A 22,987-nucleotide genomic window follows, 5' to 3' on the forward strand; every position below is an offset into this window, starting at 1 on the left:
ACCCTAACCTGCAAAAGGTATCAAAAGTAAGAATTAAAGAGTGTTAGTAGGTCAACAATGAGAATAGCGGGTGAAAATGTTTGGAATAGGTGGAAAGCTGAAGCCTGAGAATAAAGCACCAATGTGCTTTAGGGTGTTAGGATTCAGCACTGATTTGTGTTGAAAGCCTAAGGCAGCAGGTTGGAATAGCAGGTGTAGGGTGGATCTCAGCTGAGCTCCATACTCAGACCTACATGGGGCGCTCTGGCACTGAAGAAACCCCAATTACTCTAGAACAGATCCATGCTGAATAAGCAGAACTCTCTATGGACTGCCCAAAATTTGCCTTGGTACTTCATAGCTCTCATCAGTCACATGGATATAAATTCACCTATAAGCAGCAAAAAAGAGAATACTAACAGAATCCACTAGGAAGTATATAAACAGGTTTTTTTTCCTACATAGAAGTGGTTGTAACAAATATCAGAACTAATGTCCAGTGATGTTATGGCCCCTCTTGTGAATCACTTTATTCAGGGATCTTTAGTCAATTGCAAAGGGACTCTGCAAGCAGGAAATAGACAAATTAGCCAATAAATAACTGCTTTATACAGTTAACACACACAGAACCTAGTTAAGACTTAATGAAATTTTAGGCTACATGCTAGCATACTCCTCACCTGTGTAAAGGCACCCAAAGATTCTTTCAGGTATCAATCAGAAATGAATAGTCACCCTCCATGGTTACCATCTGCCACCAGCTAGGTCAGGACTGATGGCACTGACAACTCAACTCAGTGACCCAAATGATTCATGACAGGTACTCAGCTAGACTGACTATCACAACTAAACTATGGTTTTGTATTTCCTCTGAGATTTTATATCTTCCCATGTTGGTGGTTTTCCTCTGGAATCCCTGGGCTAATGCTGGTGCAGTCCTAGAGCTTTTGCCCTGCAGGCTTTCTGCCAGCTCATTCTCAGCAGTTTAAGTTGAGCTGTATCAGAGCTGGGCCCTTGATTCTGCTCACACAGATAGTTAAATCCCTGGGCTGTGTGTCAGAGGAGGAACATTACAGCATGTACTTTAGAGAAAGAGGGCTACTGCACCTCTTGATTTTAAAGTGGAAAAATTCTGGAGATTGTTCAGTATCAACACTTTATGTTGTGGGGATCTTGTGTCAGTTCTAATTGATAAGAAATATCTAATCCTAATTAGGGTTGCTCATTTGCTTGTACAGTCTGTTTCTAGAGCTTTCTGGTTAAGAACGTTTTGGATCAGACAAGCTGACACTTCCTCTGAAGCCATAAAAATTGGGTGTTTTTGTGAGAAGTGAGATTAGGCAGTGGTACCTGTGGCTTCAGGATCTTTGTTCCCAGACAAACCTATCTCAGAAATCATAAAAACTACTTCTATATTGGAGTTGTCTGATGGTATTCAGAAGCTCTGCTGCAAGTGCATCTGCCAGCAGTGCACTTGCTTAAGGTGGTACTGCCTGGCTTTTTCTTGGCTTGTCACTGGCATCCTCACCATTGGGCTGGGGGGTACATGACCCAGCCATGGGAAATTGGTAACCCTTGATTATAAAAATGGTCTTGCTGGGGTACATCCGAGTTATGTGAGCAGGAAGTGGTGAAGGAGCAAAGCCCATCTTGCCACTTCCCCTGCCACATTGCTCTGGTGCTGAAAAGCAGGCTTTGGTTTGCAGGCTGTCTGATACATTTCAGGCTCCTGGGTTACCAACACTGAGGTAGGCTAACTCTCTACATGCTTCAAAATTGGGAATACAGCCTTTCTGCAAACAGTGTTTTCCTACCTGAAAGTTGTGGTCACCCATGTTAAGCCATCACAAAGAAAATACTCTTTCAACTTTACGTATTGTGGCCCGTGTCCAAGAAAAAAATATATATTTATTGCAGCCCTGCTTGTTTTGTCTGCAATTTGAGTCACTCTTGAGGCAAAGAGTAAATCACTGCAGAGGGCAAATACATTTTTCCATTGCAGAACAGAGTCACTTGCTTTATTGGGAACTGTGACAAAGTTGGTCTATACATGTTTTTCCCATGAGATTGCTCTAGAGAAAGAAATCAGTTGGAATAAGCACACGCTATTGGTTATTTGTACTTCTGACTGCAGCTAATTATAGCCTCAGCCATGCCCTCTCTTCTACCTGCTAATGTCTTCCCATGTCTGGTAACTAATGGCTGCCTGTGGGTGCAGCTCCACATACAAATCACAGCACTGCCTGTCAGCTTTCCAAGGCTTGACTCTGCAATCCCAGTAGCTGATAGATGCTGACAAGTATCTGACGTTGCCTCTTCCAGCTTTGCTCTGCCCCCAAGACGCAATATGGAAGCCATTGCCAAGTTTGATTTCACGGCTTCTGGAGAAGACGAGTTGAGCTTCCAGGCTGGGGATGTGTTGAAGGTAAGTACAGTCCCCAGCTTGAAACAGGTTTTTGAGACTGCTTCCACATCTTTCTTGTGCTTCCATTTGCCTTGACAAAACAGATGAAGACACATCTATAAACTAGGATACAAACTCAGGATACCCCTCTCCCACAGGGTTTGCAAGAGGACAACAATTCCCAGCTTACTTGAGTCTGTGTCCACTTTTCTTGATTTTATGTCCATGAACTGTGGATTTAGTTGCCCTGCAGTCCTCTGGTAGTCAGCAGGGAAGGGTATGTATCTTTGCTGGGGTACAGATGAAGATCTTTGGTGACAGGTTTTGAGGGTCCTGTCTGTTTTCATTGACCAGGTAAACTATCCACAGTGACTACATTATGATGACCATGTCTAAACTTGCAGGACCAGTTCTATCCAGAGGGATTGCTGTCTTCCTTATTTCCAGCCCTTGAACTGTTTAAAAGATAACTCTTATCCATTCTAGAATTTATATCTAACTTTTCACTGTTAGTAATTACGGTTAGATGCTGCAGAGATCTTAGGCAATTGCAAATAGGAGAGGAAAATTCTATGAGACAGACTGTTACACACATAGTGGAATAGTTTAAGAGGTTCTGGTCTAATAATATTATATACACCCTTGCAGAAATTTAACAATGAGGCAATAGCAGAAGTAGAGCTGATCATACACAATACAGAGCTTCTGGAAGTCTCTTTAAAGTGTTTTGTATGTGTTATGATAGAACAGTTCTTGTTAATGTTACCAAAGTCCCACAGATGAAGCCACTTGAAGATTCACCCTAATTATTTATCCACTTCTCAGTCCCAGATGTTCTGTTTCCATTGAAAATGCCTGAGTATTACCCCTCCCTGAGGCCTTAACTCCTTTACTGTCCAAAGGGATGATGTACAACAATAGGATGTATGGTCCTGTTGGTGAGGAGCCTTTGCTACCCCTCTGTGCAGTCACAGATATTCCAGCTAATAATCAGATATTGGGTCTCAGTCTTGCCTTTTCCATTGCCACCACTTCTTATTTTATTGGCCTTTCAATTCTTGGCACTTAGACAAAGTTGATAGCATCCGGAGTTCATTAGTACTAAATCTTTCCAAAGAGCTGTGAGAAGGTTCTGGAGAAATCACTGTCTCTCTTCAGCACAGATAAACACTCTTATTCTTCCCCAGTTGGTCCCTATTCTCATATTATCACATGACCTTTACTGATGCCTTTTTTCTCAGGAGACTTCCATCAAGTCCCTGTCTGGGGTGATGGTGTAAGCCAGGTCACTTTTCTTTCTGTTCCTCAGTTTCCCTTCCTGTAAAATCATTATAAGATAGAGCTTCCTTTCAAAGTATGCTATCAGAAGATAAAAAGTGTCAACACTACACACCAGTTTTATTATTATTAGTTGTCACAGAGAATTCACTACTGGAAAAATCAAACTGCCTCTTGCTTTAATGTCCTTGAGGTAAACAAAACAACATCTTAGCCACCCAAGCCATAGTAGCAGTAAATCAGCCTGAGTAACAGCTCTGTTCTGGCATAGGCACACACACATTCCTACCCCATCATGAGCCCCCTCATGCTGCCTGCAACAACCTGTTGATTTATCAAGGAGATAAGATGAAATATTGATGTAGAGATTACAAAACAGGAAACATGAGGCCCTCAACCAGTAGCGACAAGAGGAAATCCACCCTCTTAGCCCCCCCTACATCCTTCTCTGAGAGGATGATACACTGAGAGAAACCTGCCAGCTCTGCAGTGGAAAACAGCTGGCGGGTCGTTCTGGAAACCTCACTTCCAACAGAGTAGGCCCCAAGCATGAGCAGGCAGTAGCAATCATCCCCTGTGTTTGGCCACAGCAGTGGCAAAAGATCCTTAACCCAGCACCCAGGCATGAGACAGCAGTGACTATACAAGTAGGGAATACCACAGCTTTCTATTCCTTAGCTTTTCTGAATCCAAATGTTTGAAAAAAGGCCTACATGGCAGGGAAGGCATTGAAGAATTGGCTCCAGAGACAGTAACATCCCGTTTCAAATACAAAGCAGCTAAAATGTGCCTTAGGTTCCCAAAACCATGAGATTGGCTCACAAAATATGTATTATTACTGTTAACAATAGATTTTAAATTCTTTTCCACTGGCTTTTTCCTTTTAAATCTGTCACAGCTCATGCTTTTAGGCTCCTCTCCAAAGCCAGAAAGAGCAGAAACATGGTCTATTTCATACAGCAGAATCCTGGAGCTGGAATGCCAAACCAAACACCAAAGACCATACTTGCAGTAAAATCCCAATGTGGTTGTATTTCTGTCCTCTCTCCTCTAGCTTAGGGCTGTTTCTTGGACCATCAGCCATGGTGTCATGAATTTGGGCCCTTTCTGGTCAGCAGTGATGTTTCTAAGGACCATTGCAGTTAACATTAATGTGAGCACACTTGAAGCTGCTCCAGTGTGTGATGTGGACTCACTTCCAGCTATCCTACAACCTCCTAAGTCTAATAGTGTCTCAGAGACACTTTTTGCCTCCTTCTTATATCTACCTTGGCAAAACTCAGGGCAGCAGAAGACTTAACCCACTAAAGAATCTCTTGTGAAATGACAGGTGAGAGCACATGGTAACATCTGTGCGGCCATAACACACACAGCTACAGCTGCATATCCCTCCATATCCATATGTCAGAGGAGTTTTCACAGATATTTTCTTCTTCCCTTGTGAATCTGAGGTGCTCCAGTACCAACTACAAAAGGCAGCACAGAGAGTAACTTAAACCCCTACTAAGTCTTTGAAAGCTGAATTTCTCCATTTCACAGGCATCGGAGATACACAGACAGGCAGTCAGACAAAGGGGTAAAGTTAACAAGCAATCTCCCTAATTCTACTCAGGCTTTTTTATTGCTTGCTTGTTCTGAAGTGGTCATCAGACACTAACCTTGGTGCGCCATGGGTGGGGAGTAGAGAATGTGTAGCATTTTCTTTTATGTTTACAAGACATTCTAGGTTTATTCCTGAATCTTGGTCACTTTTGCCTTTCTTAGAAGACGCATTTTTTCCATCCATTTCTCCATTGCAGATTTTGAGTTCCCAGGAAGAGTGGTACAAGGCTGAGCTCAGAAGTCACGAGGGCTACGTTCCTAAGAACTTCATTGATTTCCATGTTCCCCCGTAAGTGTGACAGAAATGGTGTCACCACCATGGCACATTTCCACCGAGTGCGGTCAGGACCACATTTGCGTGCGCGTGCAGAGGAGAGTACAGGGGAAGTGCTGGGCATAACATCCTACATTTTGGGGCTGGCAGGGATTGCCATAATGCTACACACGGTTCTGCCAGCACAGCATGTTTCTACCCCGAAACATCCTCTGCTCTTTCGCAGCTAAATGGATCTCGATGATCGCTGTCAGTCCTAAATGACTCTTTTGTTACTGCTGCGCAGAGGAATGCTGGGATGTGGCAGGAATTGCATTTAGATGCCCTCCGAGGAGAATAGTCATGATGTGAAATCTTGGTAACAGAGTCTAAGCACAAAAGGAAGAGCAAGAGATCTTTCTGAAAACGGATTTTAAAAAAAATTTTCTCCCCTTCGACTCTTAACGACGCTGATCCCTTTTCCCACCCTGCCGCCGCATTGGCATCCCCCGAAGTGCCTGTGACTTGCTGCGGGTGCGCTAGAGGTCAGTGCAACGCTGCGCCGCACTGACAGCTGCTGCGGAGCTGATAGACCAGACACGCTCTCACACAAACAGATCTGTCGGAGGACAGGTGTACCTGCATTTCTCCCTTCCCGCTGAGGAGATGGATCTGCACTTTCAGAAAGGACTGATGCGTGTTGGAATGCATGTTAAATGTGCTCTCCAGCCCTATGCCATAAATATGACAGCGCATGGGATTTTTACAACCTTTCAGGTTTCAGCAGAAATGCTCCCAGAAGCACCTCTCATTGTCCTTCCTCTTTCAAAAGCGCTGCAGCATTTCAGGGGTGAACGAGCAGAGCATGCACCAAGCCCAGTACTTGTGGCTGCAACACACCGATGCTCTGAGCAGTCATACTGGAAGCACACAGGGATTTTGAGGTTACAAATAAGTGCCTCTGTCCCCTTTGGAGGTGGCACTTACTGGCCTTTTTGGACATAAGCCAACCTGCTTGGCTGAGCTGAAGGACATTATTCATTTGCTGTGCAAATACGGGCTTGTACTTTTGGGCCTCGGGGAGATGAGATCTTCCAGTCAGTTGTTCTTGTTTGCTCTTTCACAGGGCTGTGCCATTGCTCAGGAGCACTGGCAGCTTCTTTTTTCACACACATTTTTCCCATGTTGCTTTCTCTGTGCAAGAGCTGCGAAGACATATTTCCACTCTGACACTTTTCTAAGTGGTAGGTCTGCACTTTGAAGCAGTTCAGCCCAGATGACAGAACTAGACGTGGGGAAGAAAGCTGCCTCCTATTTTTGATGGATTTTTTTTGCCCACCTTTTTCTCGTTAAGTAATCATTAAGATTGGTTATCAAGACTTGTCGCACTATGACATTAAATAACTCACACATTCACGCTAGATGCAAAAGAGGGAAAAGAGAGGAAGTTTATTCTTGACCTTGTAATATATAGAATTTTAAAAGTGACAGTGGATTGGAGGATGAAATTGCTACTTGTCTGACTACACTGGTTAAACTAACAGTCTATCAATTCTCTCTTCCCACAAGGAAGAATGTAAAACAATCATTATTTACATAACAGTGTGCAAGAAACTCTAGTAGAAATACGTAAACATCAGAAGGCATAGAAAACTTTTAAAAGAACTTTAAAATTTTTGAAAGAATAGGGTGACAAAGGCTCATCTGATTTTTCTTTGCTAATGATACACAGGTAAACTGTGATGATAATAAGGAAATCCAAAGCAGAAATTACAGACATTAGGAACTTAACAGTCCTTAATTTTAATGCAATACAGGCAATTACATATTAGGTGAAGTCAAAGACTGCAGATTGTGATCTTATTAGCTATGGAGTGGGCATATGCAAATGTATGTGATTTTGTGTTTGTCTACTGAAAAATTCCTACTGACATCATATTATTTTACTGTTTATGGTGACTTTCTTATTATTAGTCCAGTGCCTTATGCTGTTGTTTGTTATGCCTGGCTAGATTTGTGTAAGTGTGCTTACGTATTCTGTGCTTCTGTGATTTTGTGATATTGCAACTCTTGCAGGAACAAATTTATTAGTAGTAAAACTTTCATGGCTTGCTTCTACTAAAAATTTATGTGTGTTCCATGCAATATATCCATCACAGCCCAGTAATTTTCCATCAGTTTGCCAAAAAGCAATTTGATGTATATGTCTTGAGAATTATGTGTGTATATATGTATACATACACATTTGTCATTTAAAATTTCTTTGACTAACACCTTATTGTACTGCATCCGTAATTACAGTTTCACCTGAGTTTTGCTTCTTAGCAGACCAGAGCTTACATTGTTCTTTTTGCATGTACGTGTTTTTACTACTCAAAGAAAATGGTCTGCATCCATGAAACCTCTGTACCTCAGCATATACGTGGCCACTGGGAGTAGCCATGTGGGCTCCTCTGATCCTTTTGTTTTCTTCCCTCCACCCTGCTTATTCACATTCTCCCTACCCTCAACTTTTTTATTCCTTACCTTAATTCACATCCTTATTCACATCTCCATGATTTTTCCCACTTGACAGCTGGTTTGATGAGAAAATATCCCGCCACGAAGCAGAGAACCTCCTCATGAGCAAAGGAGTTGGCTGCTTCATTGTCCGAGCCAGTCAGAACTCTCATGGTGACTTCTCCATCTCTGTCAGGTATCTGCTTCTAACAGCATATTTCTGCTTCTTTTCCTGTTTAATGGTGTCCCTAGCCTCCTCTCATAAGAATTCCTAATGTGATGTAGGCTCTTGTGAAGTTTGCATGCTGCCAGTCACTGCTAGTGCTGCAGTCTTGTGAATGAAAACAAATTAGGCATCTGATTCCCAAATGTTTCTGACTCTTTTCAAGTGACACAGTGAATGCCCCATTCCAAAGCTGCATCCCCTGGTGACCTCCTTCTCTGAAAGAGCTACAGCAAAACAGAATGGTACAGAGAAAGTCTCCCACTGTGCTTAACAAGTGTCTTCCATTTGTTTAAATTCCCTGACAGCTCTGGTTACCAAATCCAAGAATTCAGCTACTACCTATGAAGAGATTACTATTACATTGTTAACTTATTTCCCACAGGTCACTAAAAAGCCATTGGACAAGGACTGGTTTTTCATTGCTTTCAAACCAGCTGCATTTCAGCAGCTTGCTGTAGCCCAGCACTTCTCAGTGCTTCTAAGCAGAGCTCTTAAATGATGTTTGGTTTCCCAATTTTCAGTCAAATAGTTGATAACCAGTTTTAAATTAGGGTCATGATTAACAAAGTCTTTTCCAAGTGGTCTGTACTTGCTGATTCAGGCAACTCAAAAAGTATCTGGGAGGAACTGCAAGCAAATATTCTGGTTACATTTGCACCAATTAACGCCAACAAATCAAGTAGAGTCAGGCACTTTCTCTGGCCCAGAAGTCAAGCAGTGAGGCAGAGGTCAGATCTGTATGGCTACACCCTCTTCACCCCACCAAACAGAAGAGCTGAATTCAAACAGCTCCCTGTGAACAGTTCCTGGCCTGTTCTTTATAACCATGGCCCAGCACTTTCTAAGGGAGAGCTTTTCCATTTAAACCACAACCATGCAAACACTTCAACAGTTTGGGGCTGTAGCAGTCAAGGATAGCATGCAACTCCTGCTTGTCCCCATTTAGTTTATTTGTGCAGATGTAGCCCCTGAGAAGAGTGTTTTGAGTGCCTGGAGTTGCACAGAGCAAGGAGGTGGGTACCAGAGCCAGCTCACATCTGGTGCAAAGAGGAATTGTACACATCAGACAAGACATGAGAGGAGGGGAGGTGCAGAAGGAGTAAGGGGCAGAAGGTTGAGATTGTTAATTTGGCTTCTAACAGCATCAGAAAATTCCTTTCTTTTTTTCTTTTTGGTTAGGAAGAATGACCTGTAGTAATTATGTTACACTAGATTTTATACCATCTTAAAGTTTAGTGTATGGCTTCACATGACTGTGCCTGCATATAGTGGTGATCCCCATGGTGTATAAAAGTGTAATACAGGTCTTACAGGCAATGCAGACTGGATGCAACAGACCTGCAGAGGCTGTTGGGTAGACTACAACTACACTTTTTCACCCTGGAAGCTCCTGTGACCTTTATCTCAAAAGAGAGGGTTTAAAACCCTGTGCTTTGTTCTGATAGTGCTTTGTGACTGGGCAGCCCTGGGGCACTCTGTGTTTGCAAATCCATGAGTCTTGAAACAGAGCCACATCTGGGTCCAGTACACACAAGGACTACCATTGCATGACTTTCCAGAAGGCTACATTTGGCCAAGCAAGAAGTTTTGGTACCCTTCCGGAAAAGACTTTTACAAAAAAGGTAAAAGTGTGATCTGTTGATGATCTCTTTTCCATTGGGATCCAGGCATGAAGATGATGTACAACACTTCAAAGTGATGAGGGATTCAAAGGGTAGCTATTACCTGTGGACAGAGAAATTCCACTCGCTAAACAAACTGGTGGACTACTACAGGACGACTTCCATCTCCAGGCAGAAGCAGATCTTCCTAAGGGACAACAGCCAAGAAGGAAAGGTAAACACAAACTGTCCTTAGGAGTTTCTCAGTCAGAAACCTTTCTGTGGGAGGAATTCATCCCATGAGAATGTCTCAGGATGAGGAGGAGGACAGTCTGTCCCTGGAAATCCAGCCTCATAACTACACTGGTGGGGCCTGAGACACAGATTCTTAGTGGATTCAGTGGCATGTGGAGTTGTATAATTGAGCAGAATTTTTTGATTCTTCAAATCTGAATAGAGATGCTTTGCTAAAGCTGTGCTAAGACCTCAGAGCTGAAATTCTAAGATGCCAAGGGAAGCAGGATTTACCTTACTGAAATGCCTAGATTTCCTGAGGACAGGTAAAGAGCTGACTGGTGGGTTGTGTCTCAGAAGAATTTGAGTCTGGTTTCTTAGTGTCCTTGCACGCACCCAGAGTACAACTACAACTGCAAGTTTGTCTGCTCAGAAGAATTGTCCATCTTCTGCTGCTGAGCAACCACAGTAAAAAGGATGTGGAGGAACAGAGGGCAGAACGTGGAGAAGGTAACCTGGATGTTAGGAACTGGAAAGTACTACTGAGAAGAACATAGCAGATCTGGGAACAAGATGTGCCTTCAGGGAAGGTATAGTCCATGTTTGAGAAGGCAGACAAATCCCAGTCCAATGAATGCCTGGTTTTGTGCCAGGGGAACAAGTAAATGACATAGCAGAGGCTGTTACACATTGCACTCCCTGTACTGGGAGTGAACATGCCTGGTCACTGCAGCAACCAAAGTCCTGCTTCACTGGGAAACGGACTCTGGTATTAAATTTCCAGGATGTGCAAGTAGAGACAAGGCAGAAAGTTTGTGACCTGCTGACTACAGCAGTAAAGTTTTATAAGCTGCATGTGGGTCATTCTTGCTGGCTCAAAATGAGAGATGATACATTTTTCAGTCTGAAGAATGGGCCTGGGATGTTGTCTCTTTCTAGACCACTTACACAGACCTTTAAAAACACACTATCAAGGTATTAAAATAGAGGCTCTGGGATCTGTAAGAGAGAGATTACAGTGATGAATCTCTGTGTCTGGGGAAGGAAAGAAAGACTGTATGTATGTATATCAGTATAACTCCTGTTTGGGCTGACTGTGAGCAGGAAGGGAAAAAGATGCATTTGCTCCAAGATGCAGACAGGCAAATGAAAGAACAGAACTCAAGTTTGCTTTGGCAAACTCTCTGTACGTTTATTATGGTGATGGGCACAGCAAAGTATGTTTAGCATTCACCACAGTGGGTTTCTGTTCACTATTCAAATTTTTATATGCTACAGCCATATGATAAAATGATTGATTTCAATGCAGAGACAAATGAATTCTAAGGGCAGTATTTCAAGAAAGAGCTTACCTTCTGTGCTGATCCTCACATCAGTAGCCATATTTTCAGCCCCACACCTCCCAGTACTACCCTGACTTCAGATGGAGAGTGGCTATGACAAAGATCTAAAATATAGGATTTCTGATTTGTTCTTCTGTGCAGAGAGGTAGGGTCTTTTATTTGAAAGAGCCTCCAGAGTAGTGGGTAGTGGTAGTGCTCAGTGTGCAATGATTGCCCAGCTTTAGTCAAGGATGTGCTAGGAAGCAAAACCTGACCTCACTTTTGTGATCTTTCTTCCATCAGGAGAGGCATGGCGGGAGCCTGGAACAGATAGGTCGGGAAGGATTCCATGTGGGAGGAGCAGCTGGAGAAGATCATTCTTCTATATCCAAGAGATATGTAGAGCATCCTATTCCCATACTGCAGCAGCAGCAGGTACTACCAGAAACAAGAGGCTGGGACATCAAGACCAGACATACGAAACATTGGCTTTTATTGCTTGGTAGCAAGCAAACAGTCATTTTGTCAAAAATCTACATCTCTCAGCTGTGCACACAAAAGAGAACTTGTTTCCTAAATGTTTCCTATGTCTTCTCTCCATCTGCCTGGGCCAATTTGTGTTAATATGACTTAGATGTTTGTCTCATTTTATTTTTGGCTAGTTTGGCTACTAGATTTATAGGTCTGCTTGCTGTCCTTTACAATATGGAGCAGCCCAAGACAAGGCAAAGTAGTGAGTCCTCAGATAGAGTCAGCTGCGCCAGCACAACTGATGTTCCCCCAGCATATGGGACAGAGGAAGAGCAAGGAGTGGGCAGGACTGGGTCATAATAACTCCAGATTGGCTGAAGTCTCCTTGGCAAGCATGGCTTTTATCTGCGAGTTAGAACAACCTTAGTTTTTCTTCAGATACCAAAAAAGCCCCTTGCTGACCATTTGTTCCAGCAGCTGTGAAACACAGCTGAGTACAGTCAACTTTCAGCTCCTAAGAAGTAAAATCCAAAATAGAACAGTCTAAGCTGACCTCTTCCACGAGGGTCATTACTTGCAGAACTGGAGCACAGGGACTTTATTGGAAGCAGACATCTAAAATTATTAAAGTGGGGGCCTGCCCCTGACTCCTTGCCCACTAACAATTCTTAAATCCCCTCATTTACACATCTCAGAATATATATATGTGTCATGGTTTAATCTCAGCTGGCAACTAAGTACCATGCAGCCACTCACTCACTCCTTCTCCCATTGGTGGGAGTAGGGAAAGAATCAGGAAAAAGATAAAACTCGTGGGTTGAGATAAAAAAAATTAATAATTGAAATAGAGTAAATACTATCAGTAATAATAATAATAATAATAATAATAATAATTGTTGTTATTATAATTTTCTATTTATTTAAAAGAAAATTACAAAAAGAGAGAGAGAGGAATAAAACTCAAGAAAAAGAAGTGATGCAGAAAACAATTGCTCATCACCCACTGGCTGATGCCAGTCCTTGACCAGTTATTGTCCTCTTCTGGCCAGCTCCTCCCTGTTCATATACTGAGTATGATGTTCTAGAGTATGGAATATCCCTTTGTCCAGACACTGAAAAGTCCTTGATTTAGAGTGAGGCACTACTTAGCAACAACTGGAACATCAGTGTATTATTAGCAGTATTCACATACTAAATCCAAAACACAGCTACTGCAAAGAAAATTAACTCTATTCCAGCCAAAACCACAACAACATGACTTTTATGCTGCTGTTTTCTTTCTAGGAAAGATATGGTGGGAGTCTGGACAGGAAAGACATGATGCATAGACTAAGGGATCATGGCCAAGGAAGTGCAGGAGCTATGCAACGGAGACACACAGACCCACTGCACCAGCAGACACAGGTAGGTGATGCAGCTGGAGGGCCTCATCTGCCCAAGTCAGTGGGTCTCTTAGCAGTGGCCAAGCAGTCTGGACAGTGCCACCTGCATGGAGGTTGCATGAGAAGTAGTGTATTTTGCCTGCCAGGCCATGTCTTACGAGACATTTCTGAGTCTCATGACTCTATCCCAGCCACTTGAATCTACTTCTGGGACACTCTGAGGGTAGGACTATGGTGTTATGTGAGCATAGTCCTGGTAACTGCTCTCAAGGTCAGTCTTATGCAGCCTCAGTGAAAGAGGGAACTTAGCATGAGCACAGCAAAGTAGGGGCAATTCTCCATAGGATGCTGGAGTGAGCAAAAACTCACCCATGAATTTTGATCAAGCACAAGACTAGTCCAGCAGAAGACATTTCTGAAAGCCTAATGATCTCTTCTAGTAAAATTTCATGTCCATTAATGCACAGAGCTTTCAATTATCTTTGCCACCGCAGCCAGACAGTGACTGATGTCAGTAGCTAAATGTGCAGTACATTTTTTAGGTTCTATGGAGAGCAGCCTCATGATACTGTACCATGCTACAGTGCTCCTTCTGTCTTGCAACGCACTTGTAGTCACACTGTCTCTTCCATTAATTTTTGCTGCAGTCCTGAGAAGGCCTGAGATCACCCAGCTCTACTTGTCTGTGCCTAGCACATCTCTCAGACCTCCTTTGCTGTCACCTACCTGACACCCTTGGCTGTCAGAACCTCTTAGCACAGTGGATGTGGGTGTGATCCAGATGTGTCTGCAGACACCCCAGACCTTCAGTCTCTACCTGCTCTGCCAAGTCCCACTTTGTGAATGCCCACACAGAATGTGATGTCTTTCCCTGCCTCAGCCTGTGGTTCCACTGCCAGCTACAAAGTATTTCCCTATGAGCTCAGTGTGACCTAAGGCATGCTCCTCTTCCTTGAAGAAATGTCCAGCTTAGCCCATAACCAGAGAACCCAGATCCAAGGAAAGAAGGAAAGGACAGCAGACCTTCTCAAGAATGAGTGAAAAAGATCAGATTGGATTAGGAGATTTGGAACATCTTAAAAAATAGGGGCATGCCGCTTTTCTTGGCAAAAGCCCCAAATCTTTACTGTAATCCAGCTTAAAATACAATGGTTTTTATCTCTCAGAGGCTGTGGCAATGAATAACAACATGCTTTTGCCTTCCACATCCCATCAGTGATGTAGAAGCCACAAATCCAATTATAGGAAGGTCTATATGTCCAACCAAATAACTAGTGGTGAGATCTAAGCAGGGACATGAATGGAAGATTTTTCAAAATTTGTCTGCTTTTAAACAGATCTCTCCATCTGTCCCTGCCAGATATACGTCCTAAATTATCTATGCCCTGTGGTGTGGATGCCAACAATTTCCCAGAAAGAAGCTTAAGCTATGTCCTTTAAAATATGATTTCTATCCAAAGTGGGAGATTGACTGCAGAGTCCTTTAGGAAAAATACAACCATAGTGCACATTACAGTGCACATCCCAGATAAACTGGTATACTCAAACAGAGGTTAAATCCTTTGGATCTCAGAGACCTGACCTTGGGGAGAGTCTGAAGAAGGTTTAAGACCCTTCCCTATGCCCCAAAAGTGCCTGAAAGAACAAATATCCTTCTTTATCCTTCTTTACAATGTTCTCTACTCTCACCTGTGTGCTGGCTCTCTCAGTCCTCGAGTGGCTGAGGACACATTTTCATACCTGTACCAGCACCACGCCAGCTCCCTAGAGCCATTCCCTAATAGTTACAGCCCATCAGGTTTCAGGCAGGAATCCTTCTGTACTCCCATAACTGACTTCAAATGTGGCTGTCCTGGCTCCCCTTACAGGGCAGAGGCATTAGAGACATGAGAACACAATTTCCTAAGGACCTGCTCTCAGTCTGACTTTTCACCTGGTGCAAATACCCACTGAGGCTGCTGAGAAACCAAACACCATCCCTCGGGTGTCCCAGTTAATTGGTCCCTCCTTCTTGGCATCTTGGCCACTTCCTGATTTAATTGCAAGTTGGTCTAAAATTCAGCACTACCTGTCCTTGCTTAGTGAATGTATTTACTCGGTCTTAAGAGGGGTGACAAAGATGATCTTTCAAAGTCTTGGCTCCTTGTTCCCTGCCTGTCGCTTCTGTCCTTTCCAGAGAACGCTGTGGGTCCGTGCCTTGTACGACTTCGATGCGATGGAGCACGATGAGCTGGGCTTCCGCAGTGGGGACATCTTAGAGGTCCTGGACAGCTCCAACCCATCCTGGTGGAAAGGACGCCTGCGTGGGGAACTGGGTCTCTTCCCTGCCAACTATGTCACACCGGTGCTGCTGTGAGGGCACAGTATGGCCCAGAGGACTCTGCTGGAGCTGCTCTTCTGACATGACAGGGACAGAGAAGGAGTTCATCTTCCCTTGCCACCAGGACACACATTGTTTTTTGTTTTGTCTTAATTTATTGGCAATTGATCTATTGAAATGTTGGTATGAAAGAGAACCCTTTGAAAAAGAATTTTTTACCCCTTTTTTTCACAGTCATGAAAGGGAGGGAGCAAAAATCTTGGACTGTTCATTGAGACTTTGCTGGGTCCCCCCTGCCGTGTCACCTCTTTGGCTAACTATTGATAAGCTCCTGCAATTAGGTTTATTTTGTGGAAATGCCCCTCAGAAAAGTCAGGCTTCAGGTTAACCTCAGGATCAGTATTCAGGTAGCCCTATCCCTTAATTTTGGATCTGGTAGCAGTCATAGTCTCTTCAGGCTCCAGTCTACATTTCTGTCAGAGGCAGGAGGGATGCCCACATGAATTAAATTATCCTTGGCAACCACATTAATCCTTCAGTTAGGGCTTTAGGTTGAGGTCGAGACAATCTAGGTTTTTCTTAATAGTTTCTGGCTTTCTTCTAGTTTAATTATTTTCTTAATAGTTTCTGGCTTACCCATCTCACACTGTGTGTATGGACTGTATGGATATACCAGATGAAGGGGAGGAGCCCTGTAAGCTTTTGTACAAACATGCAAATGGTGAAGGTAGGGGAGGGCAAGAAACTTGCTTTGCTTCTTCTCATGGGCCTGCTCTTCTTTCTGTACTCCCTAGCAACTTACCCATTTTCAAGTTGCTCTCTTAGGTGCCTACACTTCAGCCTGATTAGAGCAGATCAGGCCCTTCAGCTAAATCAGTATCCACTGGATTGGATAACAATATCCCTCATGGGTTCCTTTTGTAAAACTGAACTGGGGAGGGATTAGAGAGGTTTCTCTGGTTTGGTTGCAGAAGTTCTTTCCCTGAGAACTTGCTGTGTTGATGATCACCATGTTGCTAGAGAAATGTCTCATTCAACAGGTTAAGCTGTTATTTTACAGTATGTAGAGAATAAAGCTGTAGCCATCTAATAGTCTATTCTCTATTCCAGTTTCTTTTAGATAAAATAAGGTAAATTAATAGGTTTTCAAATAACTGCTGAGTGAATGCCCAGATGTGATAGAAATTTATTCTAAATGCACATTACCTGTCCCCTTCACAAAGCCTGTGAAGGAGACTCAACTGCATAACCACTGCTCAGGCATGTTGATATTAAACAAGCTGCCTGAATTTTTCACAACATGTGGGACCTCAGCAGTCAGCAAGGAGAAGTGATGATTAGTCATTATTGAAAAAAAAAAAAAGAATAGGCAAGTGAAAACCTCTAAACACAAATCAGTCTCAGGAAAAAAAAAAAAAGTTCTTATCTTTTGTTAGTCCCAGTGGAAGAAAAAGAACCCAGGAAATAGGTTCTTGGGGAAGTCCAATTCAATGTAGCTGGCCTGAATAAAACTGCCAGCTAGACAGAGCATTAGCACAAAGAATTCATTTTGAAAGAACTCCTCCAAAAGCAGATTGTTAATGGGTGAAGTAAAATGAGAGTATTTAACAAGGCATATAAGCTCTATAGAGAATAGAAAACTTTGAAAGACACATTAAGAACTTATTGGCTACCATGGTGATCCAGGGAATACGACTGCCTGGGCCTGTTCTCTTGCAGGATCTCTGTTCTGGCCCTTTAGGGTCTTCTTCTGAAGAGGAGTCCACGAGGCTTCTTTAGGAACAAGATCCCTTTCCTCTTGTATGAGGGTGTAACCTCAGTGTCTCCAGTTTGAAGAGTGGTTTGGTGTGATTTGCCCTTTTTTAACCTTTTTGTGTGTTGGTTGGTTTTCTGCTAAGGTAGTAACAAATTTGGAAGATAGAGGGTTAATAGTGAGAGGGAGAGCATTAAGGCCAAAAAGAGATGGAACCAAGAAACCGGAGACTAACAAAGGCAAAGGAGGGATTAAAATGATGAATCTTTCATATTCAGCTCTGGCTGAAACAAAAGAAATGGTGTATTCAGAATTATTCCCATCATGTCAAATCATCTTTCAATTAATTCCCTTTTTTTCTGTATTAGTTACTTTTAAAATTAGAAGCAATGTCTCCTTTTCCTTTCCTCAGCACTCTAAAGACCCTCTTGGTAGTGAAGATGTAGTTGCACAAAATTAATTGAAGATAATGCACTTAGCAGTTTGATAGCTCTTCACACATTTGAAACCCCTTTACAGAGATTAACTAATTAAGCAAGTCTAAGTAGTGCATTGTAAGTACCCCTGTGTTAACTCATGACTCATTTGAGGAAAAGGTAAATTTTCACGTGATTTTTTGAATTGATGTTTAAGGAACTAATACCTAAGGTAATTAGTATTACAGGACTGCACACTAATTATGGACAACATACCAAAACCACAGTAAAATCAGGATTTCTCATTATGAGCAGCACCTAATGACAGCAAAATTACCAGGAGGTGACAGCCTCACAGCATCTGTGATAACTCCACCAGTGCCTTGCTCTGCTGCCCTGTGCAGGGGCCAAGCTCAGGGCTGCCTTGCCCAGTCTCTTGCCTCTGCTACTGGCCTGGCACTGCTGCCTGCAGTTACTGCCACATGGCAGGAGCAGGGAAGAACAGGTGTCACCCTGCATTTTTGTACCCTCCCACAGTAAAAGTCATTTTTCTCACAGCAAAAGAGCCATGCTAAGGATTGTGGCTATTCCCAAGTCAGTGGAGACTTTGGACACAAGGGGAGGTGTGGACAAAGTGGGGAATTTTGGGGGGATAGAAGGGGCTGTAGGATGGAGACATTTTCGGTGCCTCATGCCATTTTCTGCCCATGAAATCCTCTCTCTCACAGATCAGGCCACTTAATAAGGAGGGAGAGAGACACTCCTCTAACCACATACCTTGCCAACCTTCCTGCTCTTTCTTCCAAGAGGTTTTAATTGTAGCACAATCCTTATTAATATTGTGGTGATTCACTTACACCTCAGAGTCTATTGCCATGCAAGAGGCACATATTAGCAACCTAGGACTGGAGCCTTAAGGTGACAGTGCTGCACTGACCTCACTTGACATTTGCCAACATTTTGGAAAGAACCAAACCTCTGGAACATATCCCAAGAGAGTTCACTGTAAAGCCAAAATGGGAAGGCATAAAGAGGAAAAGCAGAGGAATTTTTTTTTTTAATTATTTTTCTTAAGCAAGAAAGACAGTTCATGAGAAAAGAGAATGTAAACTGAGATAACAGTAGGAAAAGTATGTGGGAAGGCAGACACAACATATGAAACAGAGGAAGCTGGACTTGTACATGGTAAAAGAAGTCTGATGAGCACAGCTGAGCTGTGCTTTCTCCTGTCTAAATGAACTTTTTGCCTATGTTCTACTGCAAATCCATATTTTGCTTGGAAATGTCTCTGTGATTAATAAGGCTGAGCTAAAAAGAGTAAATGGAAATTTCCTTTCATGTGAAAGATGTGCAGGCAGTTTTCTGTGCCACAAAAGAGAGGTCTCTCTGCACTGGTGTACATGCTTGCTGTAACAGCTGTGCTCACTGGAGCATGCCACAGAAACCATGGGATCACGGCTGGTTCCTGTCAGGCTGCTCACAGGTAGGACCACCAGGGAGATGATCCTCAGGGCTGCCACCAAGTCAGCACCTGCTCAGGCTGCTATGCCAGCCGCTTGTGCCAGGAAAACAAGTTCATGGGTGGTTGTTGTTTTTTAAATTGAAGTTTCAGTGGGCTGTGCAGGAAATCTGAAGCTTTCCACAACAGCCACATGTTGATGATTTTTTCTATTTAGCGGCACCTCTCATCCTTCCTCCCCAACAGGATCCCAATGCTGCAGTCCCTTGAAAGGCCCCTCTGCCTTCAGGCCTTGTGGAGAGTAACCAAGGATGTCAGAAGCAAAAGATCCAGCAGGCAGGACTACATGGCTTGAGCAGCCTTGAACAGCAAAGTGCCATCAGCTGGGAGATTTTGCACTGCAGGAGCAATGCCACAGCAGGTGTAGTCCAGCAGTGAGGTGAAGGGTGACCTCTGCCCCAGCTGGGAAGCAGCAAGTCTTTAGTAATGTCCATGTCACATCATAGAGACAAACAAGGATGTCTGGTGGGACAGAACTGCAGCCATCTGGATTAGGGCTCTGCTCAGACTCCTCTTCTGCTTCTGCAGCTCTTTGAGGAGGAGCCTGGGTTATATCACACTAGGTGTGAGAAGTGTTTGGCAATGCTGCCCATCCCTGCCCAGTGCAGCCCCAGAAGTCTTCATGCACCTCCTTTCAGCTGTGGCCCATCACCGTGCTGCCCCTCCTGGGCCCACAGCCCAGCTTGTGCCTCTGTGGTGAGAGAAAGTGCTCTACAGACATCTCATTTCAAATATTTGTTCAAAGCAATTGGCTCAGGTGCTTTTAGATGAAACCCCATGGAGGTCAGTCAAAACCATTAGTGTTCCCTAGGTGATCCAGGCAGTTACATTTACTGGCTAAAACACAGGCTGAACTAAAGAGCTTCTGACACACAGCCTGTCCTTGCTGCTGAAAAGTTTGCATTTCAGTGGGGAACCATGAACTGAGTGCATGATAAAGCCTTTAACAGCCTTGAAGAAGAGGGCAGAGCATTGCCAATTTCTCCAATTTTTTAGAGGCAACTTTCATGTGACAGAACTAATGAGCCTTAATTCGCATCAAACAAAAAAGAAGTTTCTTACATAGGCAGAACTGCCAGCAGAAAACAGCCAATGACTTATCTGTGAGCTACAGGGTAGCAGGGAAAACAGGCAAGTGAATGAGGAAAGGTTGCTGACCATTGTGTGCAGAGAAAATTCAAAGCACATTGTCTGCTGCCACTGTGCAAGTGAGAGGTGCTTGGCCCATGTCCAGCCTGCCAACATGAAAATGCAAAATTTCACAAATGGCAGGCGTGCAGGAATCCTTGTAGACCTGCAGAAATAAAATTAGTCCAGGCAACAAAGAGAGGAAGAAGAAACAAACAAATTAAAAGATCCCTAGGACTCTTGAGGCCTCTCCCTAGTTCCAAGTAGGCTCATTTCCACCAGGATTTGTGAAAGGTATAGCCATGGTGAGTTTGTTTGTCACAAAAAAAACGAGAGTAAAAATGGGGGTGGGGAAAAGCAGTTTAGCATGTGCATCTATTACTGTGCACTTAAAGCTATAAAATGGTTACAGTGTCCTGATAATGACTGAAGTTTAAGTCTAAGTGGTGCTTCTGAAGCCTTTCAGTGACGTCTATGATTCATGCACATCTATGAATTCTGTGGTTCTATATCCAGCCACAAAAAAAGGAAAAGAAAAAGGAAAACCCAGGAAAAATATGAGATACCTTCTCTGCTGATCTAGAGGTCATTTGCAATTTATCTTCTATGACTGTGCTGTACTGAATGTGTCATAATTTCCTTCTGCTACTAACCAGTCCCTTTTCCTGGTCAGAGTCTGAGTACTACTGCAGTGCCAACAGGTAATAACAAACAGCAGGAATCAGTGCTTGGTGCCCCTTCTTGTGACTGAATGTTTTCTGCCAGCGTTTTGTTGTTGGTTTTGTTTAGGCTGGGGGGATAGAGTTAATGGGGTTTTTTTGCAGCGTACCAAAGGTTTGGTTGTGAAATGCTGAATTAGAAGTAGACTGCACCATGTTAATTTTATTTATTTTTCTCATCAAAATTTTTGGAGGGAGAAAAAAATCAATTGCAAGTTTACTGCCAGCACTAAGGGTTTGGGAAACTGCCCTTTGCTCTGCCCCTTCGAGAGCCACTTTCATCAGAGCTGAGTGGGCGTGTAGCTCGTTCTGCATTAGCAGCTCTCCCCACTCACCTGGCAGAGGTGCGAATAAGAGGAATGCGCGGCAGCAGAGCCAGCCCTGTAGCTGCATATCTCAGCTTGCCACCGTGAGGGCAGCTCTTTGCTCTTTATCGGACAGAAATGGTCTGCTAATAACAATGGCCGGGCTTTCACGAGAGCGGGTGAGTCAGTCCTCGGCTCGCTGCCGGCCTGCACAAAGCCATCCGCTGGGTTTTGCCGGGATAATGAGTTGAGTCAGCTCACCGAGGGCTGCACCGAGGCCCAGAGCCAGCGCAGGGCGAGCAGTGGGAATGCACGGCCAGGAGGGGAAAGGGGAAGACGCCGCCTCCCCGTCCTGGCAGCGGGAGCTCTTAGATCAAATCGTCCTAGGCTGCGGACTCGGCAAAAGGAAAACTTACCTGGCAGTGAGGTCGCCAGAAAGCTTGTACATGAGATGGGGATCCTGTATTTAAAAGTCGTTTGGGAGCTCGAAGTGCAGGCAGGAAAGGAAGGGGGAGAGAGCTCAGATCTGCTCTCAGATCTGCAGGCAGTACCACTCCTCCATGGAAAGCTACAGAAGCTCCAGCTCAACAGATGTGGGGATTTTGGGTTAGTTCTGGGGTTTTTAAACTGTAAACTAAAGCAGGGAAAATAATTCGACCGTAGTCAAACTCTCAGTCATTCAAGCTATGCTCAGCATTAACTGCGAGGAGAATGGATCATACTCGAGAGTTTTCAGGAGCAGAATAGAAGCGAGAGTACAGCCCGCTGCCCCGTGAAATCGCTCCATTATTGGTGCCCCTTGCTGCCGATGCTTCTCTCGGGGCGCAGCTCTCGGTCTCGTTTATCAGCTTGCAGAGCACGCCAGGCCTCACCAGTTTAAATCTTCAGCTGACCACAATAGTAGCTGCAGATCCTCATTTCGAATGTGCATCGCTTGTAGAGCACAGGCGTTTCGCAAACACTGGAACACCTGGAATAAACATAAACATTATAGACATAAACACCTGGAATTTAGGGCTCCAAAAATAAGAGGTAAGGCTCCAAGACACAAAAATGTGTGGTTTGCATTTCCGAGAAATGAAATGAAAAATCAAGCAGTGAAATGAAATTAAAATAAATGAAACTTCACTGAATGAAATTAAACTAAATAAAATCAAAATCAAGGACTCAAGTGAAATAAAATAAAACTTCAAGGAATGAAATTAAGTGAAATCTAACAATCTAGACATTTCCTTTCATGAGATTAATTGTCATTCGAGGAATGAAAAGGATATCAAGGAATAAAGATGAATGAAATGTAACTTAAAGGAAGGAAATGAAATCAAATTAATTGAAAGGAAATTAAAAATAAGGAAATGAAATTAAATGAAATCTCAATATTTCATTTTCTTCTGTGAAATGACAAAGCAAGGAATGAAATGAAATAAAATGAAACTTCATGTAATAAAAGGCAATTAAATGGAATTCTAAAATACAAAAAAAAAAAGAAAAAATGAAATGACAAATCAAGGACTGAAATAAAATGAAATAAAATTTAATGTATATAATGAAAATAAATGAAGGTGCAAGAAATGAA

The 22,987-nt window shown here is 43.3% G+C and overlaps 2 protein-coding genes across 5 annotated transcripts in view; both read left to right on the forward strand.

Moving 5' to 3' along the window:
* GRAP2 (GRB2 related adaptor protein 2) overlaps window positions 1-22,400 on the forward strand; it is a 104,543-nt gene extending 82,143 nt beyond the window's left edge. For all 4 annotated transcript variants that reach the window (XM_085570405.1, XM_085570406.1, XM_021554035.4 and 1 more), the window contains 7 exons: window positions 2,302-2,404; window positions 5,461-5,552; window positions 8,092-8,211; window positions 9,909-10,077; window positions 11,702-11,833; window positions 13,154-13,273; window positions 15,428-22,400. In XM_085570405.1, coding sequence (XP_085426531.1) covers window positions 2,327-2,404; window positions 5,461-5,552; window positions 8,092-8,211; window positions 9,909-10,077; window positions 11,702-11,833; window positions 13,154-13,273; window positions 15,428-15,607 — 891 coding nt within the window. In that variant the 5' untranslated portion in view covers window positions 2,302-2,326 and the 3' untranslated portion in view covers window positions 15,608-22,400. The remainder of the gene's footprint in view (window positions 1-2,301; window positions 2,405-5,460; window positions 5,553-8,091; window positions 8,212-9,908; window positions 10,078-11,701; window positions 11,834-13,153; window positions 13,274-15,427) is intronic.
* Window positions 21,261-22,987, forward strand: part of SACK1F (scaffolding CK1 anchoring protein F) — a 33,093-nt gene continuing 31,366 nt past the window's right edge. The window contains exon 1 of the mRNA XM_085570401.1: window positions 21,261-21,590. Within this exon, the coding sequence (XP_085426527.1) occupies window positions 21,261-21,590 (330 nt within the window). The remainder of the gene's footprint in view (window positions 21,591-22,987) is intronic.

This window comes from Lonchura striata, chromosome 1A (assembly GCF_050655825.1).
Source record: "Lonchura striata isolate lonStrDom1 chromosome 1A, ASM5065582v1, whole genome shotgun sequence".
NCBI classification, from domain to species: domain Eukaryota; kingdom Metazoa; phylum Chordata; class Aves; order Passeriformes; family Estrildidae; genus Lonchura; species Lonchura striata.